Source organism: Polistes dominula, unplaced genomic scaffold, assembly GCF_049000335.1.
Source record: "Polistes dominula isolate Pdom_NZ unplaced genomic scaffold, Pdom_raw_medaka contig_15, whole genome shotgun sequence".
Classification (NCBI taxonomy): Eukaryota; Metazoa; Arthropoda; class Insecta; order Hymenoptera; family Vespidae; genus Polistes; species Polistes dominula.
The window spans coordinates 2,383,051-2,409,127 of record NW_028300915.1 but is presented as its reverse complement, the minus strand read 5'-3'; the positions used below and the strand labels follow the sequence as shown (position 1 = coordinate 2,409,127).

The 26,077-nt window shown below is 27.9% G+C and overlaps 5 protein-coding genes and 1 long non-coding RNA gene across 9 annotated transcripts; 2 read left to right on the top strand and 4 right to left on the bottom strand.

Moving 5' to 3' along the window:
• The first annotated feature begins 41 nt into the window (after positions 1-41).
• Positions 42-6,809, top strand: Zmynd8 (Zinc finger MYND-type containing 8). 4 transcript variants are annotated; one of them, XR_016175946.1, is made up of 9 exons: positions 42-143; positions 614-819; positions 2,267-2,750; positions 2,832-3,156; positions 3,290-3,470; positions 3,548-5,425; positions 5,499-5,861; positions 5,952-6,085; positions 6,323-6,809. XR_016175946.1 is itself a non-coding variant. In XM_015333764.2 (8 exons), the coding sequence occupies exons 3-8, from the start codon at positions 2,284-2,286 to the stop codon at positions 6,437-6,439; spliced, it is 3,261 nt and encodes a 1,086-aa protein (XP_015189250.2). In that variant the 5' UTR covers positions 42-143; positions 614-772; positions 2,267-2,283; the 3' UTR covers positions 6,440-6,809. The 4 variants fall into 4 exon arrangements, 3 of the variants coding, with proteins under 3 accessions (XP_015189250.2, XP_015189248.2, XP_015189249.2); XM_015333764.2 differs by lacking the exon at positions 5,952-6,085 and having other exon boundaries at positions 614-772; positions 5,499-5,791; XM_015333762.2 differs by lacking the exon at positions 5,952-6,085 and having other exon boundaries at positions 5,499-5,791.
• Positions 6,810-6,990: 181 nt separating this feature from the next.
• Positions 6,991-8,525, bottom strand: LOC107073215 (ribosomal protein S8). The gene is made up of 5 exons (XM_015333767.2): positions 8,459-8,525; positions 7,927-8,057; positions 7,441-7,692; positions 7,231-7,360; positions 6,991-7,141 (listed from the first exon to the last, which is right to left on the bottom strand). Exons 1-5 carry the CDS (start codon positions 8,460-8,462, stop codon positions 7,032-7,034), a joined length of 627 nt encoding a protein of 208 aa, XP_015189253.1. The 5' UTR covers positions 8,463-8,525; the 3' UTR covers positions 6,991-7,031.
• A 129-nt stretch (positions 8,526-8,654) lies between these two features.
• Positions 8,655-10,124, top strand: LOC107073216 (uncharacterized). The gene is made up of 2 exons (XR_001476701.2): positions 8,655-9,450; positions 9,795-10,124. It is a non-coding gene; the product is annotated as an uncharacterized LOC107073216 (long non-coding RNA).
• A 271-nt stretch (positions 10,125-10,395) lies between these two features.
• On the bottom strand, positions 10,396-11,998 carry LOC149033163 (small ribosomal subunit protein eS8). The gene is made up of 5 exons (XM_089170306.1): positions 11,860-11,998; positions 11,328-11,458; positions 10,842-11,093; positions 10,632-10,761; positions 10,396-10,546 (listed from the first exon to the last, which is right to left on the bottom strand). The coding sequence occupies exons 1-5, from the start codon at positions 11,861-11,863 to the stop codon at positions 10,437-10,439; spliced, it is 627 nt and encodes a 208-aa protein (XP_089026432.1). The 5' UTR covers positions 11,864-11,998; the 3' UTR covers positions 10,396-10,436.
• A 403-nt stretch (positions 11,999-12,401) lies between these two features.
• LOC107068207 (putative inorganic phosphate cotransporter) lies at positions 12,402-17,901 on the bottom strand. The gene is made up of 7 exons (XM_015324374.2): positions 17,364-17,901; positions 15,957-16,090; positions 15,447-15,747; positions 15,017-15,261; positions 13,504-13,653; positions 13,043-13,417; positions 12,402-12,880 (listed from the first exon to the last, which is right to left on the bottom strand). Exons 1-7 carry the CDS (start codon positions 17,422-17,424, stop codon positions 12,707-12,709), a joined length of 1,440 nt encoding a protein of 479 aa, XP_015179860.2. The 5' UTR covers positions 17,425-17,901; the 3' UTR covers positions 12,402-12,706.
• An 832-nt stretch (positions 17,902-18,733) lies between these two features.
• glu (structural maintenance of chromosomes 4-like protein gluon) lies at positions 18,734-25,296 on the bottom strand. The gene is given in 9 exon segments (XM_015324373.2): positions 18,734-20,706; positions 20,819-22,971; positions 23,056-23,615; positions 23,618-23,651; positions 23,739-24,018; positions 24,135-24,427; positions 24,493-24,669; positions 24,777-24,968; positions 25,052-25,296. Coding segments are annotated over 9 exon segments (4,053 nt in total). The 5' UTR covers positions 25,295-25,296; the 3' UTR covers positions 18,734-20,585.
• Positions 25,297-26,077: the final 781 nt, after the last annotated feature.

The window sequence follows — 26,077 nt, the reverse complement described above, 5'->3', positions numbered from 1 at the left end:
TATATGTGTGTATGTATTATGTCTTACGTACGAAAGCATAGAATAGTCACGTGACAATTCTTTCACTAACCTCACTTGTCACTTGCTATGTTTACTATAGTGTCTTAAATGGCGTACACTATCCAATTAATTCAATAATACTTGTAAGTTAAATTATGTTAAATATACATATATATATATATGTACATATATTATATAGGTGTGTGTGTGTAAATATATAAATGTATATATAAATACATATACGTATATATTAACGAATATTTATTCATTTTTTTATTTGGAAGTTATTATGATAAAATATATGTTTCAACAATTGTACAATCAATTACTTCGTACCATTAAATTGTGTTAATTTAAAGAAATCAACGAAGGATAATAATGAGAAAGATAAAGACGAATATATATATACAACGATAGTATCTTCGATAATTACGCGAACACGGTATTATGAATTTTGTATAATTTATTAAATCGATGCGTTGTTGATTTTAAAAAAAACTCTAACCTCAATGTTGACATTTTTATCGAAATATATATTTTTCCTATTTATAATATTTTGAAAGAAACATATTGGTATTGTGGTATTAATAACAATATTTTATATTATTTACAGAATTGACAACTTTCATTATTTGGAAAAATAGTTATGAAGTATGTCTTAACAAAATATCACGTGATCATTATCAACTCAATACATCGTCAAAAGATGGAAGCACTAAAGAGGCAAAGTTGGCATATAGGAAAAGGAAACAGATCTCTGGAGTAAAGTCGTGTGAGTTGGTGTTGTCGCTTTTAATTCACAACTATTCATATTATGTGGTAGGTAATATTTTTAAGAAAATTATAATTATCAATATGAAATTCATCCTTAGATCGACAAGTTGCCATAAAAATTGTCTAGAAAGTATCTGCTTTCTCTACATTTTTTATACCAAAGCACAACTTCTATGAGTATTTTTATACATATACATATAGGTCTGAGATACATATATATATATATGTGAATGGGATATATGAGCGATTTGTACATCATACTATATGAATATACTACTTACCATAAAAATATAAATGAAATATGATTAAATTTCATTATTTTAAATGTATAAATATATTTTTTATTTTTAATACAATACAATGTTCAATACTGCTTAAACCACTGATTAAATATGTAGATAATATGCATTATGCAGCTAGTTTATTTTTCTTTTGAAGTATAATACTGTATATATTCCTTCAGTATGATGTTATATGTAATACTGTCTGTAAATTAATAATATCTACTTTTCCAAAAATCAATACCATTCCAACTGGTTTGTAGAAATTATCTAATATATATGTAAATGTGTAAAGTATTTGTGTGTATTTATGGATATGATTTAACAATGTCAAATTGCACACATTTTTCTTTTTACATAATTATTTCATTAATTATATTATTTTAATATATCTGTCATTCTTGCGATATTCTGTTGTCTCATATATTATTATTCATCTACTTTAGATATAATTATTATTTTATACAGAATAACTCAGGTTTTAAAAGACAAGCTATATTGTATATTGTATGGGTCTAAATAAAAAAGAAATGTTCTATAAACCTAGGTCATTTAAAGCTTTATCAAAAAAGTTACGACACAAATAAGGATTACATACAGAACATTATTAAATAGCAATCTAAGGTGATGTTATTAAAAAACAATATAAAAATCTGTTCATGTAATGAATTGATACAAGAAATTAATGATTCATTTACTGGAATAAAACAAAATAAAAATGAGTTTTAAAGAGTATTTAATTATGTGCTAGATTATTATTTTCAGATAGAGTATTAGTAACTTGTAGAAGTGCTAAAAGTTATATACTTCCTTTGACTTTAGATAGTAAACACTGTTTACATAAACGAATTAAAAGTAAATATTGCTGATCTATTCTTATACAGTATTATAGTAACTTTGTGATAGACTGTTATCTGTTTGTTACTGTTCTCTGTATAATTCTTATTTTTATCGTAACTTTTTAATTAGACTTTTAACGATCACGTTTATAGAATATTTTTTTCTTATTTAGACTCATAGAATGTACTGACAAAGTATAGTCATAAAACCTGGAACACCTTATATATATATATATATACATGTGAATGGATGTGTAATTATTATTTACAAATTTTTATAACATGTATAAAGTATGTTAATGTTTTTATTATTAAAAATATTTAAAAAAAAAAGGAAAAAAATAATGAATCTTCATTTACTGTTTCATTTAGAAACTCCAAAAGTAAATATGGATACTTCAACAAAATTGAATGATGATATTAAATTAGTAGAAGGAAAAAACCAATGTTCAGTTTCGAATGATTCAAAAAATGATTCTTCATTAGAAAATGCTCATCGAGTTGACATTACTAATACTAATCAGAAAGAAAAACAAGATATAGATAAAGTCAATACCATTAAAGATGCAGATAATGAAAATAATACAGAAAATATTACTGCAAATACAAGTTGTGTTAAAATAGAAAATGAAAGTGATTCAGAAAATATCATTGAATCGTGTATCGATGTAGAAAATAATATTCAAATAAAAGAAGTAAAAAAGGAAACGAAAAATGAAAATTTAACAGAAGATACGTCATCAAATGCAAATAATGCGAAAGAGAATTGTGAAAAAGATACTACAGAAGATACTACAGAAGATACAACAGAAGAAAAGAGTATTAATAATATCAAAAGAAAGCATGGAAATTTAAGGTAATTTTTACATTATTGTAATTCTTTTTACTATTTATATGTCATTAATTCTAATCAACAATCTAATAAATATATTTACAGTACACAAGAAAGTACATCGTCTTCTGAAGAAAATGGAGTTAGAAATAAACGAAAAAAATTTAAAAATACAAATGATAAATATTGTTGGAGGTGCCACAAAGAATCAACAGAAGCACTTTGTAGTGCTTGTCCTCGATCATGGCATCGTAGATGTTTAGGTGGTACACCACCGACTTCTGTTCACAACTGGATTTGTGGAGAATGTGCTACAATATTGAAAGCAGAAAATGCGGAAACACGTTCTGCAGCAATGGCACAGTTATCAGTTGATCAGTTGTGTATGTTACTTAAACATGTAGTGCAAAGAATGCGTGAATATTCTGGTGTATGTATGAATATAATTTCCCATATATTCTTATTTTACTAAATCATTATCTAAGTTTTATCCTTTATTGTTATTACTTATTCATTTGAAATATTTTCCTTTTTATCAATCAATTAATATATTTTTTTTTTAGTCTGAACCATTTTGGAAACCTGTAGAACTCAATGAAACTCCAAATTATTTGGATTATGTTTTTAAACCAATGGATTTAAATCTTTTAGAATCTAATGTACGTTCAAAACTTTATGGAAGTACTGATGCATTTATGTCTGATGCAAAATGGATACAGCATAATTGTATTGTTTATAATACATGTATGTAAGATGTAGATTATAATTATATATACATTATAATGTTTTAGTGTGATCCTAATAAATATATTCTTTTATAGGTGGTGGACTTTATGCTGATACATCGAAATTAACTAATATTGCAAAACAAATAATTAAAGTGGCACGTCATGAGGTAGCAGAAATCGAGGCCTGTCCAGATTGTTATGCTCATTCTCGTAATTTACCAAGGCCACAACCGTCATGGTTTATTGAGCCTTGTCGTCAACCACATCCTCTTGTATGGGCTAAATTAAAAGGTTTTCCTTTCTGGCCTGCTAAAGCTATGCCACGGTTAAATGCTAAAGGTTCTGTAGATGTTCGCTTTTTTGGTGAACATGATCGAGCATGGATACAACCTCGAGATCTTTTTTTATACTCTGAAGATCCACCTGCTCCATTACCTCGCAAAAGAAAAGTAGACATGGATGAATGTGTTAGAGAAATTACTCGACATTGTCGTAAGCTGGAACTTGTATTTGGTAAATTTAAATTTGCACCACCAAAAGTACAATACAATCCACACGATCCAATGCAAATCAAACTTATGCTACCAAATTATGATCCTCTCCAATTAAATAATTGTACATCTTCAGAATTTTTGGTACCTAAAAAGAAGGCTGTTTTTCGAAAACGTAATCTTTCTATCAAGGATAAATCACAAACTGAGACTTCTGCTAATGATAGCAAACTTGATTCTGATACAAATGCTTCTGATGATGAAAATAAATCCCGAAATAAAATACAAAAATTAACCAGATCCAATCAATCTTCTCCAAGTTCAGATAACAGTATTAATTTAGATTTATTACAAAATGAATTGCAAAAAAAAGTGATTAACATTGAAAACAAAACATCTACAGAAGATGTTTCATTAGTAGAAGATAATGAACCTATTAAATCAGATCGAAAAGACATTAATGAAGAAAATAATACAAATACACGTGTACAAAGATCTAATGAATCTAATGTACCATCATTGAGAAACAATTTACATATTACACATGATAATGTAATGTCTACCGATCAAATTTTAAAACCAAACGAATCTTCAAAACTGGAACAAGTATCAAAGAAACATTCCACTGTGAAAACTATTCCCAACAAAAGTAATACATCTGAAATTTTAAAAATAGCATCAAAGCCAACTAAAAATACGGCTAAAGTTTATAAACCAAAAACGAGATTGGTTGATAAATTAAATGCAGAAAAAGCATTGAAATTTTTATCCGAAAATGAACAAAAAAATAAAATGGGATCACCGAGCATAGAATCAATCGCTCAAGTAACTCGATCATTATCACAAACTGATAAACACGATTTATTGAATAAAACAACAAATGGAACTATCATACCATCCGTTTCTACATTTACTACCATAACACAAAATAACACAAGATCTTCTTCTGTATCAAATTCAACAATAGGTCAAACAACACCTGTAACGTCTAACAAATCAACAGACATTGTACAACAGTCTATATTAACAGAGGATAATATAACAAATAAAGAAAGTTGTATGACTACGAAATCAGGTTCAAAAGAACAAAAAAGAGAGAGCAAAGCAAGAAAATCTTTTCCTAATAAACCACCTGTTTATCCACAAATAACACTTCATTCATCATCAAATACATTACCTAGTTCAATAGAATCGATAATTTATAATCCATCTCCACAAAAAGAAAATGTTACTGGATATCAATTACTTCCTCCTGAAGCTGGGCCTCTTAGTGCTCGTTTATATCATGGTGCTGAAGAGTTAGCAAAAAGAATGGCTCAATTAATGGAGGAAGCATATCAAGAAGCTGCTCATAACAGTCAAAATTGTGAAGATGATAGTACTGATAAGCATCATGCTACAGTACATTTTTTACGATTACAGATTGAACGAATGAGGTGGCAACATCAACAACAATTGGCTGAACTAAAACATAATACTGGTACTTCATTATTTTTTGTAATATTTTAATATGAGATATGTACATATAATAACATGTAAATTAAAACTTTCAGATCGTATGTTACGAGAAATGAAAGCAAGCCTAGAAGCAGAACAACTTCGAGCTGTTGAAGAAACTCGACGTGAAATGGAACAAGAAAAAATAAGATGTATTGAGGAGACAAAACGTAAACAATGGTGTGCTATGTGTCATCGTGAAGCATTATTTTATTGCTGCTGGAATACAGCTTATTGTGATTATGCGTGTCAACAATCACATTGGACAACCCATATGAGAACGTGTGCTCAAAAACCTTCTTTTACTACAATTGTTACAACTGCATCTGTAGGATCAAGTCAACCACAGGTGATGCCCAAGCTTATGATAAATGTACAACATGCATCATAAAACGTACAGAGGGCATAGAGTCATTGGTGTAAGTCTGTAATGTTGAAGGCCAAAAATACTAAAAAAAAAAAAGTATTACTTTAAAGATACTTTATATAATAATATTTGCTTTTTACAGTAACAGATTTCTATTCATATATTTCAACACTGGCTTAACGCGTATCAATATGATAAAATGGAATTATTAATGTAGACAACATACTTAATAATTCAATGAAGAGAAAAAAAAAGTAAAGTGTATTTTTTACCAAGGTATCACCTAATTCACAATAAGTTATTATATAGTATATTCATTTTAAAAAAAATGAATGAATTATAATTTTATTGTAATTTGTTGAAAATACTTTGATAATTTAACAAATCAACCATATGCAAGGCTTACAACATATGCTCTGAACTCTCAAAAGTTTGAAGTGTCATCATTTTGAAATATTATCCTTGCAATATTGATATTATTATTTTATTAAATTTTCTTTTTACTATTTTCAGACTAATAATACGAAAGTATGTACTCCTGCGTGTAGAGTATATTCTTTACCACGTAATAAATCACCTGGATTATCAAAATCACATTACGTTTCGTGTTCTAAAAATGAAAATAATTAAGGTCTTTTATTAAAATAGATATTAGGTTGAAACTATTTGCAATCAATAATATAGTTCACGACACATTGTGTAAGTTGATTTTAAATAATTTTGTCTACATAAATCTTGTCAATTACGTATTAATATTAGCTATTAGAATAGGATATTTACAGACGTTAAATATTTTATTGTATATTCATGATGCATTCAGTAAAATATCTTAAAATTGAAAATAAAAGTAATTTTATAAAAATGTGTATGTATGTAAATATTAATGATTAAGCAAGTATATTATATAAAAATAAATTAAATACGTAAAAACTTTATATTGCTGTAAAGATAAATTTAAAAATTAAATAAAATCGGAATAAACATATTACTATAAAGATCATGTACAGGATACATTTTTTTGAATAGTATAAGCAATCATAAACTTTATCTCTTGAAAAATAAAATAATGTAGTAAATAAAAATTATTATTTCAAATTATTTCAAATAATATATGAAAGAATAACATTTAGTATCATACAAAAGAAAAAACAATTCGGATAAAAATAAAATAATTTTACACATTTTTTCATTGGAAGATTACTTTATTTAAAAATCAACATTTTTATTTTGCTTTCTTACTCTTAATTTTTCTCAGGTAGAACTCTAGTTCTTTACCTTCGAGAATGTAACCGTCAGCTCTTCCACACTGTCCAGGTCGACTGGATATGCAAGCTACAATTAAAATTAATACAATTTAGGTGCTTATAATATAACAATATATATAATTATAATGTGATCAAAAATTATTATAGATATAATACCGAGTACTCGTCCCGTTGAAAACTGTTCTTCCAAGGCAGGTTCTACTTTAGCAAATCGTTGCCTTGCTTTGTATTTTGCTTCAGTTTTTTTCGAGTGTTTTTTATTCAACACTTCTTCCTCTGCTTCCGTCTGAAATGTTTTATTTTATTCTATTAATGATAATCAGAATCAGAAATACATTTGTAAATCAAATACAAAAGTTTATTTACCAATTTGGCACCACGTTTTCGTCCCAATGGAAGTGCATAATGGCTTTCATACCACTGTCTGAAGGGTGTTGCATCGATTGTTACTATAGCATTTTTGACGAGTGTTTTCGTACGAACTAATTCATTGTTTGATGCATTGTACACTACATCAATAACTCTGGTCTTCCTAGCGGTGCATTCTGATCCCCATGAAAAGTTTCCAGTATCCAAACGAAGTGCTCTGTATTTTTTATTACCACCACGTGTTCGTACCTTGATGTAAAAAAAAAACAAAAAGCTTTAATTATCTCATTACAAATAAGAGGAATAAAATTATATTAGCTGTACATAACTCAGTACGCTGTGGGAAAATGTCAACACATATCTCAGAGTAGGTAAGGTGATCATCATTTCTCATAATAAATAAATAAATATGTAATTTAAAGTAACACATTTTTAGAAATGTGATGTCTAATATACAAATCATATCTTCGCATTCAAATTTACCGTATGAATACGTTGAGGTCCAAGTTTAGTATTAGCAGCTGGACGTCCTAACTCAAACTTCCTCTTCTTCCTGAGAGGCTTGCGCTTCCCACCGGTAGCTCTCCTCTTATGCCAATGGTCTCGGGAGATACCTATTTATTAAAAGTTTTCAACATTAATTCCACTTTATCATATGCAACATTTCTCATTACAAAGTCTTAATTACTCAAATTTATACTTGTTAAAATGTTGCTTGTAATTGATTGACAAATATATTAGCGAATGAGACAAGTAATATGTTAACTAATTATATTTATTTATATTTTTATACACTATAATATATTGTATATACAAAAACTTTAGAAGCTAATTCTAACCTCAAAAACCTAATGTAGTTTTAAAAACTTTTCAAACAAATGTTGGAATAATATATTAACGAATACCTAAATTAATATATTATTTACAAATTTTTCATATCCTGGAGTCATATTTTTTATGTAAAGTACAGATGTAACTCGATAAAGATAAATTTTAATAAAACCGAACAACTCACCCATGGTAGCAAATAGTAAAAGACATTCACTCTTCGATGGTTTCTGGTCTTCCGTTTCAATCCATTGAAATTATACTGTAATAGCAGATGGCGCGATAATCGTCAAATGACATAGCCAATCAAAATGATCGATTTTTTTATAACTGCGTGTTCATTTGTTGTATTCAGAATTACGTACATAATTGATTTAATAACAAACTTAAAATTATCTACGTTTAATTATTAACACAATAACTTTTTAGAAAATATTATTCATTTTAACTGGGCATGGTAGGAAGAGTAGATATACAAGAATTCATTTTTTTATTGTAAACAACGTTTGACAAATCGATTGTTTGCTACAGTTCTTTTCATTCGTAATCTTGTAAAAAATTGACTAGTGGTAATAAGTTCTTAAGGGGGTCATCCCATGTGATGGGCTCAAAAACTCGATTTTTTTTTCATAAATTGCTTTCTTAACATGTCTAGAATACGGTAGTAAAGTGATTTTTGAAAATTCGAAGTCGTTTTAAAGATACAGCAGGTAGATGAAAGAGCTGTTCGGAACGCTATGTTGGCAGTTGGGGTCCGGGCCTATTGTGTATCGTCGACTTTATACCTGGCCCCCCTTTTATACATATATACATTTATACAAGCTTAGATAAGTTTCTGCAGGCTTAAACAGAAATTTCTATTTGATTGGACTTTTGCTCCTAAGCATCTTCATTCTGGCCCCAAGATTGTTGAAATTGCTAGCTACTTATCAGTTATAATCTTTAATGAAGGTTTTGAAGGTGTTTTAAAAGTAATGTCGGTTATGGGATGCCCCATTGGCCGCGAAGCCCATACGTATGTTGAGAAACGTGATGAAAAGCGAATCTCACGTTCTGAGCGACGCGTAAGTGATGTCGTTAAACAAGCCAGGATTGACTCAAGAGCTGAACAATCTCCTTTAAAAGAGTTTCAAGAGGAAGAGGAAGGAATACTCTATGGACCAGGCATCGCCGATTAAGGTTAAGTTAAGATTTTCATAGTTTTAAATGGACTTGAAATTTTAAACGAGTTTTTCTCAAACTGTGTTTTTCAAACTTTCCTCCATCGTATCTCAAAAACGGCTTGACCGAATGACTTAAAATTTATAGGGCACACTCAACACATGTAAACGTATGGAATGAACTATTATCAATCGAAAATTTCAAAAATTTCGATTTTTTTATAGCAAAAAACAAAAAAAAACGCAAAATTCGCGACTTTTATTTCAAATATCTACCAAAAGTCCAATTTTTTGTATATTCATTTGATAATAGTCCATTCCGTGCATTTAGGCTTACAGAACGCAGTTTTTTTTTCGTTTCAGATAAGCCAATCAGCCGGAATCGTGGAGGAAGTGCGAGCTCATTTTTTCGAGGCGGAGGTGTTCAGAATGCTGTAACTCAAGTTCTACACAATATTTTTAGCTTAAAATTTATATTTATACTGTCGAAATATATGTTAATAAATGATAATAAACTTAAAGATCTATCTATTTACTGGTCGTAGAAAAAAAATCCTAAAAAATCCCTAAAAAACAGGCCGTCACATGGGATGACCCCCTTAAACGAATTTATTCTTGTATAAAATACATCTGTGCTTTTTATAATATTTTAATTATAAAATGTACAAAATAAACTGACAAATATCAAAGAGTGTTTATCAAAATGTTTTTTGTGTAATTTTCTACCTTAGCAGTGAGTCAAATTATCGTTTATTTTTCGAACGAATTCATACCTCTGCCAGATAAAATTTATTTTATTTTACTAATACATAATTTTCTCCTAAAACTTAGTCGAAAAGACATTTTTTATTTACAAAAATATCTTTTCCTAAAGTTTTTCCAGAAAATCAACAAATGATTATTCATTCAACTTGGCTAGATGTTTATAAAAAAAACTGATTTACTTCACAAATCATGTAGTGCATTTTATAGTTCGAAAATTACTTTATTTAAAAACTAACATTTTTATTTTGCTTTCTTGCTCTTAATTTTTCTCAGGTAGAACTCTAGTTCTTTACCTTCGAGAATGTAACCATCAGCTCTTCCACACTGTCCAGGTCGACTGGATATGCAAGCTACAATTAAAATTAATACCACTTAGATGTTTATAGTATAAAAATATATGCAATAATAATAAAAAATTATCAAATATATAATTACCGAGTACTCGTCCCGTTGAAAACTGTTCTTCCAAGGCAGGTTCTACTTTAGCAAATCGTTGCCTTGCTTTGTATTTTGCCTCAGTTTTTTTCGAGTGTTTTTTATTCAACACTTCTTCCTCTGCTTCCGTCTGAAATGTTTTATTTTATTCTATTAATGATAATCAGAATCAGAAATACATTTGTAAATCAAATACAAAAGTCTATTTACCAATTTGGCACCACGTTTTCGTCCCAATGGAAGTGCATAATGGCTTTCATACCATTGTCTGAAGGGTGTTGCATCGATTGTTACTATAGCATTTTTGACGAGTGTTTTCGTACGAACTAATTCATTGTTTGATGCATTGTACACAACATCAATAACTCTGGTCTTCCTAGCGGTGCATTCTGATCCCCATGAAAAGTTTCCAGTATCCAAACGAAGTGCTCTGTATTTTTTATTACCACCACGTGTTCGTACCTTGATGTAAAAACAAAACAAAAAGCTTTAATTATCTCATTACAAATAAGTGGAATAAAATTATATTAGCTGTAAATAGCTCAGTACGCTGTGGGAAAATGTCAACACATATCTCAGAGTAGGTAAGGTGATCATCATTTCTCATAATAAATAAATAAATATGTAATTTAAAGTAACACATTTTTAGAAATGTGATGTCTAATATACAAATCATATCTTTGTATCCAAACTTACTGTATGAATACGTTGAGGTCCAAGTTTTGTATTTGCAGCTGGACGTCCTAACTCAAACTTCCTCTTCTTCCTGAGAGGTTTACGCTTTCCACCAGTAGCTCTCCTCTTATGCCAATGGTCTCGGGAGATACCTATTTATTAAAAGTTTTCAACATTAATTCCATTTTATCATATGCAACATTTCTCACTACAAAGTCTTAATTACTCAAATTTATACTTTTTAAAATGTTGCTTGTAATTGATTGACAAATATATTAGCGAATGAGACGAGTAATATGTTAACTAATTATATTTATTTATATTTTTATACACTATAATATATTGTATATACAAAAACTTTAGAAGCTAATTCTAACCTTAAAAACCTAATGTAGTTTTAAAAACTTTTCAAACAAATGTTGGAATAATATATTAATGAATACCTAAATTAATATATTATTTACAAATTTTCAATATTCTGGAGTCATATTTTTTATGTAAAATGCAGATGTAATTCGATAAAGATAAATTTTAATAAAACCGAAAAACTCACCCATGATGCCAAATAGTAAAAGAAATTCAGTCTGTGGTAGTTTCTTGTCTTCCGTTCTACTGAGAGTAGATGGCGCACTGATCTTCAAATGTTACCTTCCTGACCATCAAACTGTACTTGATGACCGTTTTTTTTATTAACATCGTTTAGCATAACATTTTAAATAGTGTTCAAAAGTAAAACTGATTTATATTATGTGTTTTCGAGTGAGTGAATGTGTGAACCCATATAAAAAGATAATCGAACCTTATAAATATTAAGTGTATAACTTTGCTATAGTTTAAATAGGTTAATATTGTGTGTATATTTAGTTCATATTTTTTCATACCTGTCATGCTTCGAGTGAAAAATTTGAAGTAATCTTATTATTTTGGATTCTCAGGTATGCTCCGTTATTTATTAAAGGATATTTATTTTTTACATATAATTATGCATGACTGTATCGTCGATAAATTGATAAATTAATTCTTTTATTTAATAGTTATTATTTTATGATTGCCAAATGCTATAAATTTTGTAGGAAAACAATTAAAATCAACATGTTTAAATAATAAAATTTTTTATTCAACAACTTATAACATTAACAATTATTTATATATACAAATCTTTTCACGTATCTACATAACTACAATAAATAATGATTGAGCTTTGGTACGCAATAGAAACATACAATAATAATAACAATGCAATGGTAAACTGAACATTAACATGAAAAAATGAATAATGTAAATGTGACTGATGCGCAGTGATACTATTAGTGTTATGCTTATGTATACTACATGTTCCAACAGTTATTATACAAAAGGCATACAAGACATAATTGCAAACATTATTTCTATCAAAATTATTATTTCGTAGTATACCGATCTAATACTACATTCTTCTCTTTGCTGTCTTTAACAGCTTTAGGATCATTCCACCATTGTACTTCACCCTTACCCCAGATGAGAAATATCAAATTACCCACAAAATAAATGCCAGCCGAAACATAAAATACTATTGACCATTGAGATTCATCGCTCTGTAATTAAAAAAGATTTAAATAGAGATTAACATAGAGAATAGTTCAAGGTCATCTCTTATGACTTAATTTTTTTATCGCTTTGTGACAGTCAGTATTTGTTAACAAAGGAGATATGCAGAGTTATTGTCTCACCCTGTATATGATAAAAATTATACTTACCAAATCAGTGACGATTTCCCCACAAATTATCGGTGCAATTATCGCGATAACAGAAGCAATACAATTAGTGATAGACATCATAGTGCCAGCATAATTTGGACTAAGATCAATATGATTTATTTGATATCCACAAAGTGATCCAGCATTAAGACCAACTGCTACAATAAGAATTATAACAGTCCAAAGTGGATCATTGGTCGGGACAAAACCTAAAACAATCAGAGCTATGGCTGGACCCCAATGAGCTATAGTGTTTGAAAATTTTCTTATAATCGCTCTAGAGAATCCCTTTTTAAGAGCATAATCCGATAACCAGCTTGCAGGAAAGCTTAACATCCACATCACTAAATAGGGTAGTGCTGAGATACCTCCGTTCTGTGTAAATTATTCTAATTAAGATAATTATATGAGATAAAATAAGAATATATTTTAATTATATATTCAAATTATTAATTAATTACCTTTTCAATATCAAAACCTAAGACAGAATTCAAATAAGTTGGCATTTCTGTGAGAAGAGTCCAATATCCCCAGTTTTGTCCACAATGAACAATTATCAATGCCCACATTGGTGTCGATGTCATAATCTCTTTCCATGGTGTCTGTAATTTCTGAAACAGCAATAAGTCTAATATGAGCATTAAAAATTCATTATTAAAAATTCATTATTGTCTAGAACAAAAAAAATCGTTTTCAATTATGTAACACGTATCACATATCTTAACGCACGTGAACAGTGAAGTTGATATATTCGTAATTAACATAGTATGCTTTTTGCCATGCAATTACAATTTTAGTTTTTTCAATGCTTTTTTTATCGTCTAAAGGACAAACTAAAATAGAATTAACTGTGTCTACATGTACATGTGACATACACAAGACAATCTCTCATTCCTATTAAATTATCTGTTAAATCGTTTGTTAAATCAATTGTAAAAATAATGCTTATGAAATTATATTATACGCTAGATGAATTGGTTCGTTAGCTTTATATATGTATGAAATAATAAATAAATAAAAAAAAATATATATACACATAGCTATCTAATCACTTTGTGCAAATAAGGAGTAAGAGATGTAATTTTCTTATATAATAATTTATAATCTGTCCGATAAACCGAGTTACTGTAATATTCCGAGAATAACAATAATTAAGAAAAAGAATACAAAAAAACAACCTTATAAAAAATAATTTGAACTTTATCCTCGTTTTCTAAGTACAATAGGAAGAAAACTTGTATAAAATTCTTAAATTTCCTATGACGATTTTAATAACTTCTCGGTTTTTCTTTCATTTTGATTCTTACTCATAACACATGGAACATTTCACATTTTCAATCAACCTTGAGTTTATGCGCAAAACATATTATTATAGAAGCTGCAGGCAATTCAATTAAATAGAAAAAGTATTGGGTTATCGTTAAAAATTGTGTTAGAAATACAAATATGAAAAATAAAATAAAACAAATCGAATGATAAATATACCTAAATTAACTGCTGATATGGAACAATCGTAAATTACAATCCACATCTGATAAATTATTAAAAAGAAAATGATCAATTTCAATTGTAATAATCGTTATCCTGGAATTTCCTACAATCATAATTATAACAAGAGAATAAATCTTGTATGTTCAATCAATTAAGTACAATCATTTCGAATAATGTTAACTTTTTATCGTTATAGGAAACAATTGATCATTTCATATTTATCAAGAATTAAAATAACTAATACTCCTTAAATCAGAAAAAAGTAATTTACCATCATTTATTGTTAGCGGTACTTAATTTTGATTTTAAACGTAGAAATGATCGATTATCGATCGTTTTGGTTCTACGTCTAATAAACATGACCTATAAGGTCAATATATCTTATCATTCCCCGATAAAGTTAGTTTTTATTAACTATGTTCGCCACACACACAGGCATTAGCATATTGTTCAAAATTTGAATATCTTGGTTAATTTATTCACCTCTTCGGTTTTAGGACTAGCAATATGCAGACTGTTTTCAATATATGTTTTTTCTTCTATGGAAATACTTGAATGAGTGGACGGTGTATCAGAACCAAAGATGAAGAAGGCTATACCCCACAAGACAGCAATGCCACCAAAAATATAAAAAATACTAGGCCATCCTATTGATGATGCTGCAAGGAAACCACTAATTGGAAGAGCAACAACTGTACCAAACTGAGCTCCTGCATAGGCGAAGGTAGCTTCAAAAATAAAACAAAACAAAACGTCATAAAGTTTCATAAATAAAAAGAGAGAAAGAGAAAAACAAATTAAACACTAATAGTAAAACAATAGCTAAAAAGGAATACAAAATGTATATTGTTTTTTGCACATTGTATTCCTTTTTTACTTCCTATTTTTGATCTTTGTATCGAGTAATTCTTACCAAGTCTTGCCCTCTCTGAGGGTGGCACCCATTTGGAGAGAAGGGTGTGAACGGAAGGTAAGAGGCAACCTTGACAGACACCCATGCCTACTCTGCAAACGTATACGGCGCTAATGCCGCAAAAATGGGCAGCTACGTGCATCAATAAACTAAATATACCACAAAAGAACATTCCCAAACTGAGAAGCTTTTGAGTACTCCAAATAGTGGTGATGTAACCTGATGGTATCTGCATTACTGTGTAACCCCAGAAAAACGAACTGAGGATTCTTGACCTTTGTGCTGGGTCCCATCCATAATCCTAAACGGATTAAAAGATCTTTAATATTTAACATTTACGAATCATTGTTATATATATTATACTTTGAAATGAGTCAGAATTAACATACACACTTATTGTTAGGGATGTAACATTTTATCTAATCTTGTGTTGACTAAATAAAAGTTCAAAGTAATATTTAATTATTTATATAAAATACTATAGAGGCATCTAATACAAGAGATTCATACCTCAATGTTTGGATTTGCTGTAGTAGCGTTTGCCATTGCCACGACAGCCACTGACATTCCCACTCTAAGGAAATATCCGATGACCATGGCTAAGAAAAGTAGAAGGACTTGCAAATGTCTAATCCCCAGTTTACCTGAAATGTACATATATTATATATCGAGCTCGCGCGCGTACGCACACCGCACACACACATACACACACGCTCATACACTCAGTAAATGAAAGTAATGTTCATCTTGATTTTACAACTGATAAATTCTTGTCCTTTTATTCTTCCTTTTACGGATTCGCGAGACACTTATTTAAGAATATTTTCACACACTTATTCCATTTTATCAAATAGATCGCGTAATGATAATTTAAAAAATGAAAAAAATAAATTGTTATATCAAAACTATTTTAACATATAACTTTTATAAATGGGAATAATATTTTTTTCTTATTCGATAACATTTGACGTCTTTGCATTTATTTATAAAATCATTTAACTCTATATATACTCACGTAGTAGACGCGTGAAATTTTGAACAAATGCATTTATTACAAATTTTCTTTTTATGTATAGAGATTTAAAATAAGAATTTACTAAAAGAAAAATAATATACGTATTACATATAAAAGAATATCTCGTGTGTGTGTGTGTGTTTGTGTGACTTTATGTAATTCAAAGTTTTGTCGCGATCGAAAAAAAAGATAAAAATAAAAAAGAAGTCAAAGTAGATATACACTTAAAAAGAAGAATACGGTATAGTACATGTATAATTAAAATTTTTCTTGTTATCTTGTCTTTCAATTAAAATATTATCTAAATATTCTACAATCGTATATATTAAATTATTATCATACATAGATTAATCAACATTTGTGATAATCAAGACGATGACTTTTTTGACTGATATATTTAAATCAAATAAATGATTCGAGATTATGTATATATAAATTAAATCTGGATAAAAAAGTATAGAGTAAAGGTATACAAATTTGTTGATTAAACGTTTCTTGAATAATTCCAAAAAAAAAAATAAATAAAACAAAGAAACGTAAAGTAATTTATTAGTATTTTTTGATAATATTTAAAAATAAACATTACCAAAAATTATCTACATAATTATACACTTTAAAATGAATTATTATCCACTTTAACTTGACTAACGATATGAAATCGATTGTTTTTTTTTACAATGTATCACCAAACTTTTCGCGGCAGAAGGAAAATTATACGCGAAATTTGAATGTTGCAGTTGATAATTTTTCGTAAAAATCATTTCCAATGCACACAATGATCCTACACAATTATGAAAAATAATAATGATGATGATGATGATAATCATGATGATGATGATGATGATGATGATGATGATGATGTTAATAACAACGATGAGGATGTTGACGATGAATGAATCTACCTGGCGACACGTTGTTTGTTGCATCGTCGCTATCACCACCTTCCACTTTGCTAGCTGTCATTGTTACTACACAGTGTACACAGTTATAAAAACGTTAATCGTTCATACGGACATATTTATATCGAGATCCCCACCGAATTACAAGACACCACGCCCCTCTTCTATTTTTCTTTTAATTCTTCTAGTTTGTAATTACAAACTTGTAGAATGCGATTAGCAGCGAATGAACGACAACGTAAATATGTATGTATATTTATATGTTCTCTGAGACATGCGATATATATCTTTCTCTCTTAGAAAAATGATATATCGATAGAGCCAATTGTACAAGGATATACAAGGTAAGACATTTAAATTGGAACACATATCTTGCTTATAGAAATTCTAAGAACAAAATTAGTTTTTAAGTAATTTTTTATATTTTTCATAATCATTTTTAAATATGATTTCAAAAGATTTCGATATATCGAAAATCGTATTATATTTTAAAGAAATATTTTCATTTTAAATATTTGCTAATAAATCGTGTATATATTTAAAATATATTAAGAGGAATAATAAATAAATATAATAATAATAATAATAATAAAATAATATGATATTTATTATAATCAATATTTAAATTTAAAACATTTCTTAAAAGAATAATTTTTATTGAAAGATTCGATAGATCGAACTTTATCGATTACTGCGTAAAAAATCTATTTGATTCCGTTATAAAATAAATAATGATTGATTCGAAATCTATTTAAAAAGAAAAGATGACTTTTGAACAATAATTTATCAATTTATCAATCAAATCAAGAAGAAATAATGAAGAAATATAGGTGTTTCGATTTAAATGATCTATCCTGTGTATAATCCGATAATGTTTTATTGACTAATGTTTTATCAATAAATACACTCAATGATCTACGTTGAAAAATAATGTGATTGCATTCAATCTTGAAGTGGATACTAATGCTTTTTACGATGAAAACTAAGTATCTTTAACTATTTTTTTCTATCACATAATAAATCTTGATTTTATTATTTTTCATTCTTACTGTGATTAGATTTTTACGTATACTCGTGAAAAAAGATATCTAGAATAATATGTTGTTTTTTTTGTGTAATAACAAAATGTTTTTTCAAGCTTCGTCATTTTACTTGTTACATGAAATGTATGACATTACTATTATAGTTATATAGATTTTTTTTTTTTTTTTCTAAGAATTGGTGGAAAAGATACAGTAAGAGAGACACCAAAGTACACTCTCTTCTCTTATCCCCACTTTTGGGACTCTTCAAGATTGTAGAGATAGAATCTTGTGACATGATTTCAAATTGACAATAAACGCACTTGTGTTCACGGTCAACTATGGATTAAAAAAAAAAAAAAAAAAAAAAAAAAAAAAAAAAAAGAACACTTGAACGTTTACGCCAATGCTTTATTTATCATTCTGTTTCATGTTTTTGTTCACTTAACCTGTCAAAATTTACTACCGGCCACTTGTTCCCCCACCCCACAGTTCTTTGCAAAGGAGGAGGGGCGGCTAAGTTTTAAATCACTTATTGTTTTTCAACCTGATAATCTTTCTATTTTGTTTGTTTTTTTATTTAGTCATCGAGTTTTATTTGATCGGTGTCGACGATGTGCAACTCGCCTGATGTAAGATGTGGTTGTATACAGCTTGCAAAGGAAAAAGGTTGAGTACCCCTGCTCTGTGTTATTCAATTTTGACTTGTTCTATTTTTTTTATCGAAATAATTAGTAAAGTTACATCACAAAAGTGTGTGATATAAAATTGAATTAGAATAATAGGACGACAGAAACCTATTATTCAATTTTTAATTAATCAAACCCGCATTTTCTTTGCAGACCGATTCTTGACTAAAGTTTTTTTTTTATTGTTACATTATTTTCGTGCAAAAAAGAAATATTGTCTATAATTACAATAATTATTCCTTTTACGCGGATTCATACGTTTAAAGTGTTTATGTTAGTTATCACTCCCAAGATATGTGTTAATACGAAACGTTATATAAAAACGCAAATTTGGGGATTCCTTAGTGTAATTTATATTATAATCGTGTAAATTTATTTCTCTGGTTCAATAAGAACTAAATACTTAATTGAAAATATGAAATGTATCCTTATTTTAAACAACTTTTCATGGTAATATTTACGCAGTTTTCCATTTACTTGTTATGTTCGTTAAATAGAGGATTTATTTATTGTATATCTTATCGTATCCCTTATAGACAATTTTTTAATCTTTGCAAATGTTATTGATCGTAGAAATGATTACTGAATTGTGCGATAACATTAATCCCTTTATATTTTTATACAAAATATTAATATTTTTTTTTTTTTTTATAAAGGTTATTACAGGATGTACACAAAAAAACACACCAATATATTAGTAGTACGAATATAATTATGTGTATTTAGATTTATAAGTATATAAAAGAATATTTCTCATGTTGATATATCATTTCGTACGGTTCTATTATTATAAAAATTAAACCAATGTTTATATTACAATATAAGATTTTATTTTATTTTTTTTTTCTGAAATAGTCTCTTTGATTCAATATTGATCTTTTTTTTTTTTTTTTAAATATAAATATCTGCACAACACATTTACAATTTTTATGATTCCAATAAAGCAATTCAATTATTATAGATGATAGAAATGCTCATTGGTATTAAAGTTCATATATCTCATCACCTTATTGTACAGTTACAAAAGTACTGTTTTCCATTAGACTATTTTACAAATATATAAAGTATTTAGAATAAAAATAATGATTACGTAAAAATAATAAATAAAATCCTCGCCAAGTGAGGCCACAATTATTTTTTTTTTTTTTTATAGAAATCATGATCTTTAAAAAAAAAAAAGTCCAATGCTGCATAAATGAAATTATTAATTAAATAAAATAATTCATTTATATAAATGTTATTTTGTATTAATCTTCTACAGATGAATCTACATCGGTTTTTGTATTAAAGATATGTCTAGGAACAATGTTAACAAAAATGAAGAAGTTGAAGAATTAAAAAAAAAAAAAAAGAAATTAATAAATGAGACATTAAATATATTTGATAAACAATGCATATTCAAATAATTATTTATCCGCATTGCACACAGTGTATCTTTTTTTTTTTTTTACATAAGATATGTTCTTACAAAAAACATACCTTCGTCTTAATATAATAATCTTATTAAAGAACTTCTATAATTTTCTTCTCTTTCTTGCTGGCTCTTTGTTTGCATTTGTTTCTTCACTATCATCAGTGTCTTGATTAGAATTATAAGATTTATTTTGAGTTTCAGACAAACTCAAATTTTGTAATCTGAAATCATCAATTAAAAATATATGTACATGAATGAGATATAAAAAAAAAAAATAAAAAAAAAATTAACACCTAAATACTTTTAGTACAATAAAATAATTGTTTATCTTACCCAAATAAGTTATTGAAATCCGTTCCATTTGAATGTCCATCTTTATCCTTATTCATTATTTCATTTTGTAAATTATTTGACTGCGTATTTTGCGACTGTGTTTGGGTATAAGAATTTCTAGACAGAGTAATTTGCGTTGGTGGTGAAATTCCATTATTGACATAATATTTACCCAAATTAAGTCTTACACTTTTCGTACAATTATTCTTTTTAAATATTCCCACAAGATAATCTGCAAGTTCGAACATATTCGAGCGCAGTGATATAATTATAAATTGAGCATTCTTTGTTCTTTCTTTTATGTATTGACCAACAATGGAAACATTTTTGAAATCTAGGGCTGCATCTATTTCATCCATAAAATATAATGGCGTAGGTTTATAATGATGTAATGCAAATACCAAAGACAAAGAACTCAATGTTTTTTCACCGCCACTAAGATTACTAATATTTTTCCAAGATTTTTTTGGTGGTCTCACACTGAAAACTATACCTTCGCTAAATGGATCCAATGAATCAACTAATTCAAGTTCAGCGTCACCTCCCAAAGTAATCATTTGATACATTTCTTTTAATTTATTCGTTATCAATGTGAAACCAGTAAGAAATTCACTTATTCTTTGTCGGCGTGTTTTTTCATAAATATCTCGCAAATTATTTCTTTCTGTTGTTATCGATTCAAGATCTGCAACTCTTTTCAAATAAACTTTGTCCTTTTCTTCATAATCAGCAATAATTTGCATATTGGGAGTTTCTTTTGGTAAATGTTGCATAGCTTTATCCAATTTCTCAGATAGAACTTTTTCATTAAATTCATTTATTTCTTCGTCTGAAAATTCTTTCAATACCTCAGCTTGTTCTCCTGGAATTGTATTAAGTTTCAAAGATTTTAGTTTTTGTATATATTCATGAAGTCTTGCTTTGATTGACTCTAAATCTCTCTTATTGATTTTAATTTTCTGATCTAAATCTATTTTCATAGCTTTCATATTATTTTCACGGGTTTGTATTTCTTCCAATTCTTTTTTTATAGATGTCGTAGCTTCGTCCCGTTCTACCAATAATTCTTTAACTTCGTTCAATTTTTCTAATAAAACTTTTCCTTTTTCTTCTAAATCATTTTTTTCTGCTTGCATTGTACGTAATTTTTCTTCTCCAGCGTGTATATCACTTTCGAGAACTTCTATACGCTTTGTCACTTTTTTATAATTTCGTTCAGCCGTTGTAATGGCCACTTGTAATTTACAGATTTCAGCTTTTGTATTTTCTATTAATTTATTTAAACTTGATATTTTTTGTTGTTTCTCCCTTACACGTCCACCAGATATTTCTTCAATCTTCTTATTGATATCAGAAACTTTATTTTCAACGACCGTTGATTTTTCTTGAACCACATCCAATTTCTTTTGAGCACTATCTATAATTTTCTTCATCTTTTGTACCTCTTTAGAATCACATACTGATTCTGCAACTTTTTTCTTTTGATTCTCAAACTGTACTTCTAATAATGATTCTTGTTCTTTAAGAGTTTGTACCTCGATATTAAATTTATTTCGATCTACTGTCATATCTTTTAACGAATTTGAAAGAGTATGTATTTGATTTTCCAAGGTTTGCTTTTTATTTCTTAATTCGTTACATTCTTCGTATACTTTATCAAGATTATTTTGTAATTTATCAATGTCAGCAGCGGAAGGTTCATAGCTAACTACTTTTTGGCCCATACGTCCTCTAAATACAGTAGACCCACCACCACTCATAGTACCTGACAATTCAATTAACTCTCCTTTCAAGGTAACCACCCTATAACGTTTGGGTCCATATGCAATTTGTGTTGCTTGATTTAAATTATCTGCTACTAAAGTATCATGTAAGCCATAATAAAATGCTGGTAATATATTTTCATTCTCAACACGTATTAAGTCAATTAATCGAGGAACATTTCTTGGTGTATTTATTTTTTGTTTACATTTTGCAAGCAAATGCTGTTGTTTTTCTAGAGGTATAAATGTTGCACGACCTATATTATTTTGACGAAGAAAAGTAATGCATTCTTGAGCAGTACTAACTGTATCCACTACTATGTTATCCAATGGACCGCAAGCAGTTGAAATTGCTATATCGTACTTAGCATCTATTGCACCAAGATCACCCTAGAGATAAAATCATAATATATTAATTCTGAATGAATAATATATTGAATATATATATATATATGTATGTGTGTGTAAACTTACCAATCTACCAAAAATACCAGGAATCCTTCCTTCCGTTTTTTCTCTCATAAGTGAATTTAAAATTTTATTTCTAGATTTACTTGCTTGCATAGCACATTTTTTTTCTTCGAAAGAAATTCTCAAATTCTTCAGCTTTGAAGTCATCTGAATTTCACGATCCTTTGTTTCTTTAAATTCATTTTGTGCTTGATCCAAACTTTTCTGAGTAGCAGGAATTTTTTTATTTAAAGAAATAATTTGTTCAGTTCTTTGTTTGATCGTACTGACAGTAGTTTTCAAAGTTTCTTCTATATTATTCAATTTTTCTCTCTCCGTTTGTTCAATAGATGTATATAATTGTAATTTAGAATTTTCAATATCAAATGTACTCTTTGCTTCGTTAACATCTTTTCTAAGAGATATTAAATGATTCTCTAATTGAGATCGTTCATTAAGCAATGGCTCCGTTTTTTCACGCAAACCACTCATTATAGTAGCCAATGCAGCTTCCTCTTTTTCTCTTAATTGGATATTTTTCTGTATATGTTTTTCATACTCTTCTATTGTGCTTGAATTTTTTTAGGTACTGCTTGCAATTCTTCTAATTTTTCTTTTTCCTGAAATTATTATTGAACAAAAATGAACATTTTATAAAAGTGTTCTTCATATATCACAAAAATATTCAATTTTATTATTAAACTTACAGTTTTCACCGATTTGTTATTCTCTTTTCTTCTTTTGTTTGTCTCTACCATTTCTGCATATAAATATTCATCCTTTTTTCTTATTTCTTCAAATTGAGCGTCAATATCATCCTTAGTAGATTGTAATTTGTTCCATTTTTTATTTTTTTCTTTGAGTAACTTTTCTTTTTCATCCTTTTTTTGTTGAACAATTTCCAATTCATTTTGAAGATTTTGAAGATCTGTTTTTACTTCATTCGTTGCTTCTTCTTTTGAATTAACTTCGCTTTCTTTCTTAACACTGATTTATGATAAATTTGAAATTATTTATGTGAATTAAATAAAATAAAATAATTTATTACAAAGCTTTTAAAACTACAATTTGCATTATAAGATAATCTAATATTATTCATTTACCGTTTACAATTATACAACTGATGTTGTAATTTTATTATACCATTCTCCATTCTCAAATAATTAATTGCATCTTGCATAGGTTCTTCTAAAGCAGCCTTTTCCTTTTCAACAATTCGAAGACGATTCATTTTTTCAACTCTATATTCTGTTAATACCTCAATCTTCTCAGACAATTTTTCGAGAGGTTCTTTAAAACGCACTGTACCAATAATATCTTCTAAAAATTCTAACATACCAGTTTCATTATCATTTCCAGTTTTTGGTTTCATCATTGCTATTTGTTCTACTTCACCCTGTACAAAGATTTGATTAGATCTTTAATCTTAAAATATCGAAATTATACTTTTATTATTCATACCTGTAAAATTAGAAATCGATTGTGATCTAAATCAACGCCATGAGATCTTAAAAGTTTAGATATCTCTTTAAATTGTACTTTCTTCTTGTTTAATTCATAATATGATGTATTATCCTTAAATGCTGTTCTAGATATGACAAATTCACTATTCGGTACCACTTCATAATCATCACCCTCCTATAATATAAACATTCCTTTTTTTTCTTTTATCATACATTTTTTATCCAAATAAAATCTTACATATACAGTAAAACAAAGACAATTGTATATTATTTTTAATTTACCTTATCTATTATATGCTGGAAATGTACAGAAACTCTACAGCTTCTGCAGTTACTATACTGATTCGAATTGTGTATTAAAACTGATATTTTTTTTGAGCGTATCTTACTTGCTTTATAACCAAATACAAAAAGCATTGAATCAATGACGTTACTTTTACCACTTCCATTTGGTCCCACAATTGCAGAAAAACACTAAAAGATATATTGATAAATAAAACATATATACATATAAAAATTCTATATATAAATTAAAGAGATTTTATAATTATGTTTACCTTGTGAAAAGGACCAATAACTTGTGTGCCAGCATAACTTTTAAAGTTTTCATTAACTATTTTTGTAATCATAAGTCTAGGTCCATTTACATCTAATTCATTGATCTTACTTGGCGGTGGTGGAATGTAAATATCATCATCTATTCTTATACCCCCTTCTTCATCACTATCACGTTCATTATTTACAAAATCCACTTCCATTTCATCAGAAATATTATGTCTATTATCTGCTTTATTAGCCATTCTAAATACTTTTTACAACATAGTCAATATTATGAAAAATATAATTCACACAATGATTGTTTGAGGTTAACCAACAACATTAATTATATTTAATATTGTTCTTGCTAATATTTCATTAAATAATTAATACTATTCATGTTATAATCACTAAAGTGTATTTCTATGAACCACATATAAAATAAATTACAAATTAATTCAAATAAACGGAACTAAAAATTTTTCAAATTTAATTGAAACCGCGCGAAATAATATCTCGACGATAATATTACACCAATTATCGAAGTTTATAGAAAAGTAAGTATTATACTTTACGAACTGTATGATATTTTACATCAGTAATATATGTTTAGAATTGCAAATTTTGTTAAATATTATCATATATTACAAATTGAATATTCTACAAAACACCATTATAAGACAAACCGTTAATACAAAATGGCGCCGCTATATTCAAATATTTCAAATATACATAGCGTCCTATTCTTTTGGAACACATGCGAAATAAACACCAATCAAATGCTTGGACAAATTCATTTCAACCAATAAGAAATTGAAACCAACATTTATAAATGCCTTACTTCAACTACTAATCATAAATGTTCGATAAGTCTTTTTTACTTTTTTTTTTATTGAATATAATTACAATTGGTAATAAATATATATAAATATAAATGATAAAAATTATATATATATGTTAGAATCTTAAATGTCGATTATATAATCACTCATGAACAAATGATTATGCCTCTGACATGTTCATGTATGAGTTTCTGTTTACAATAG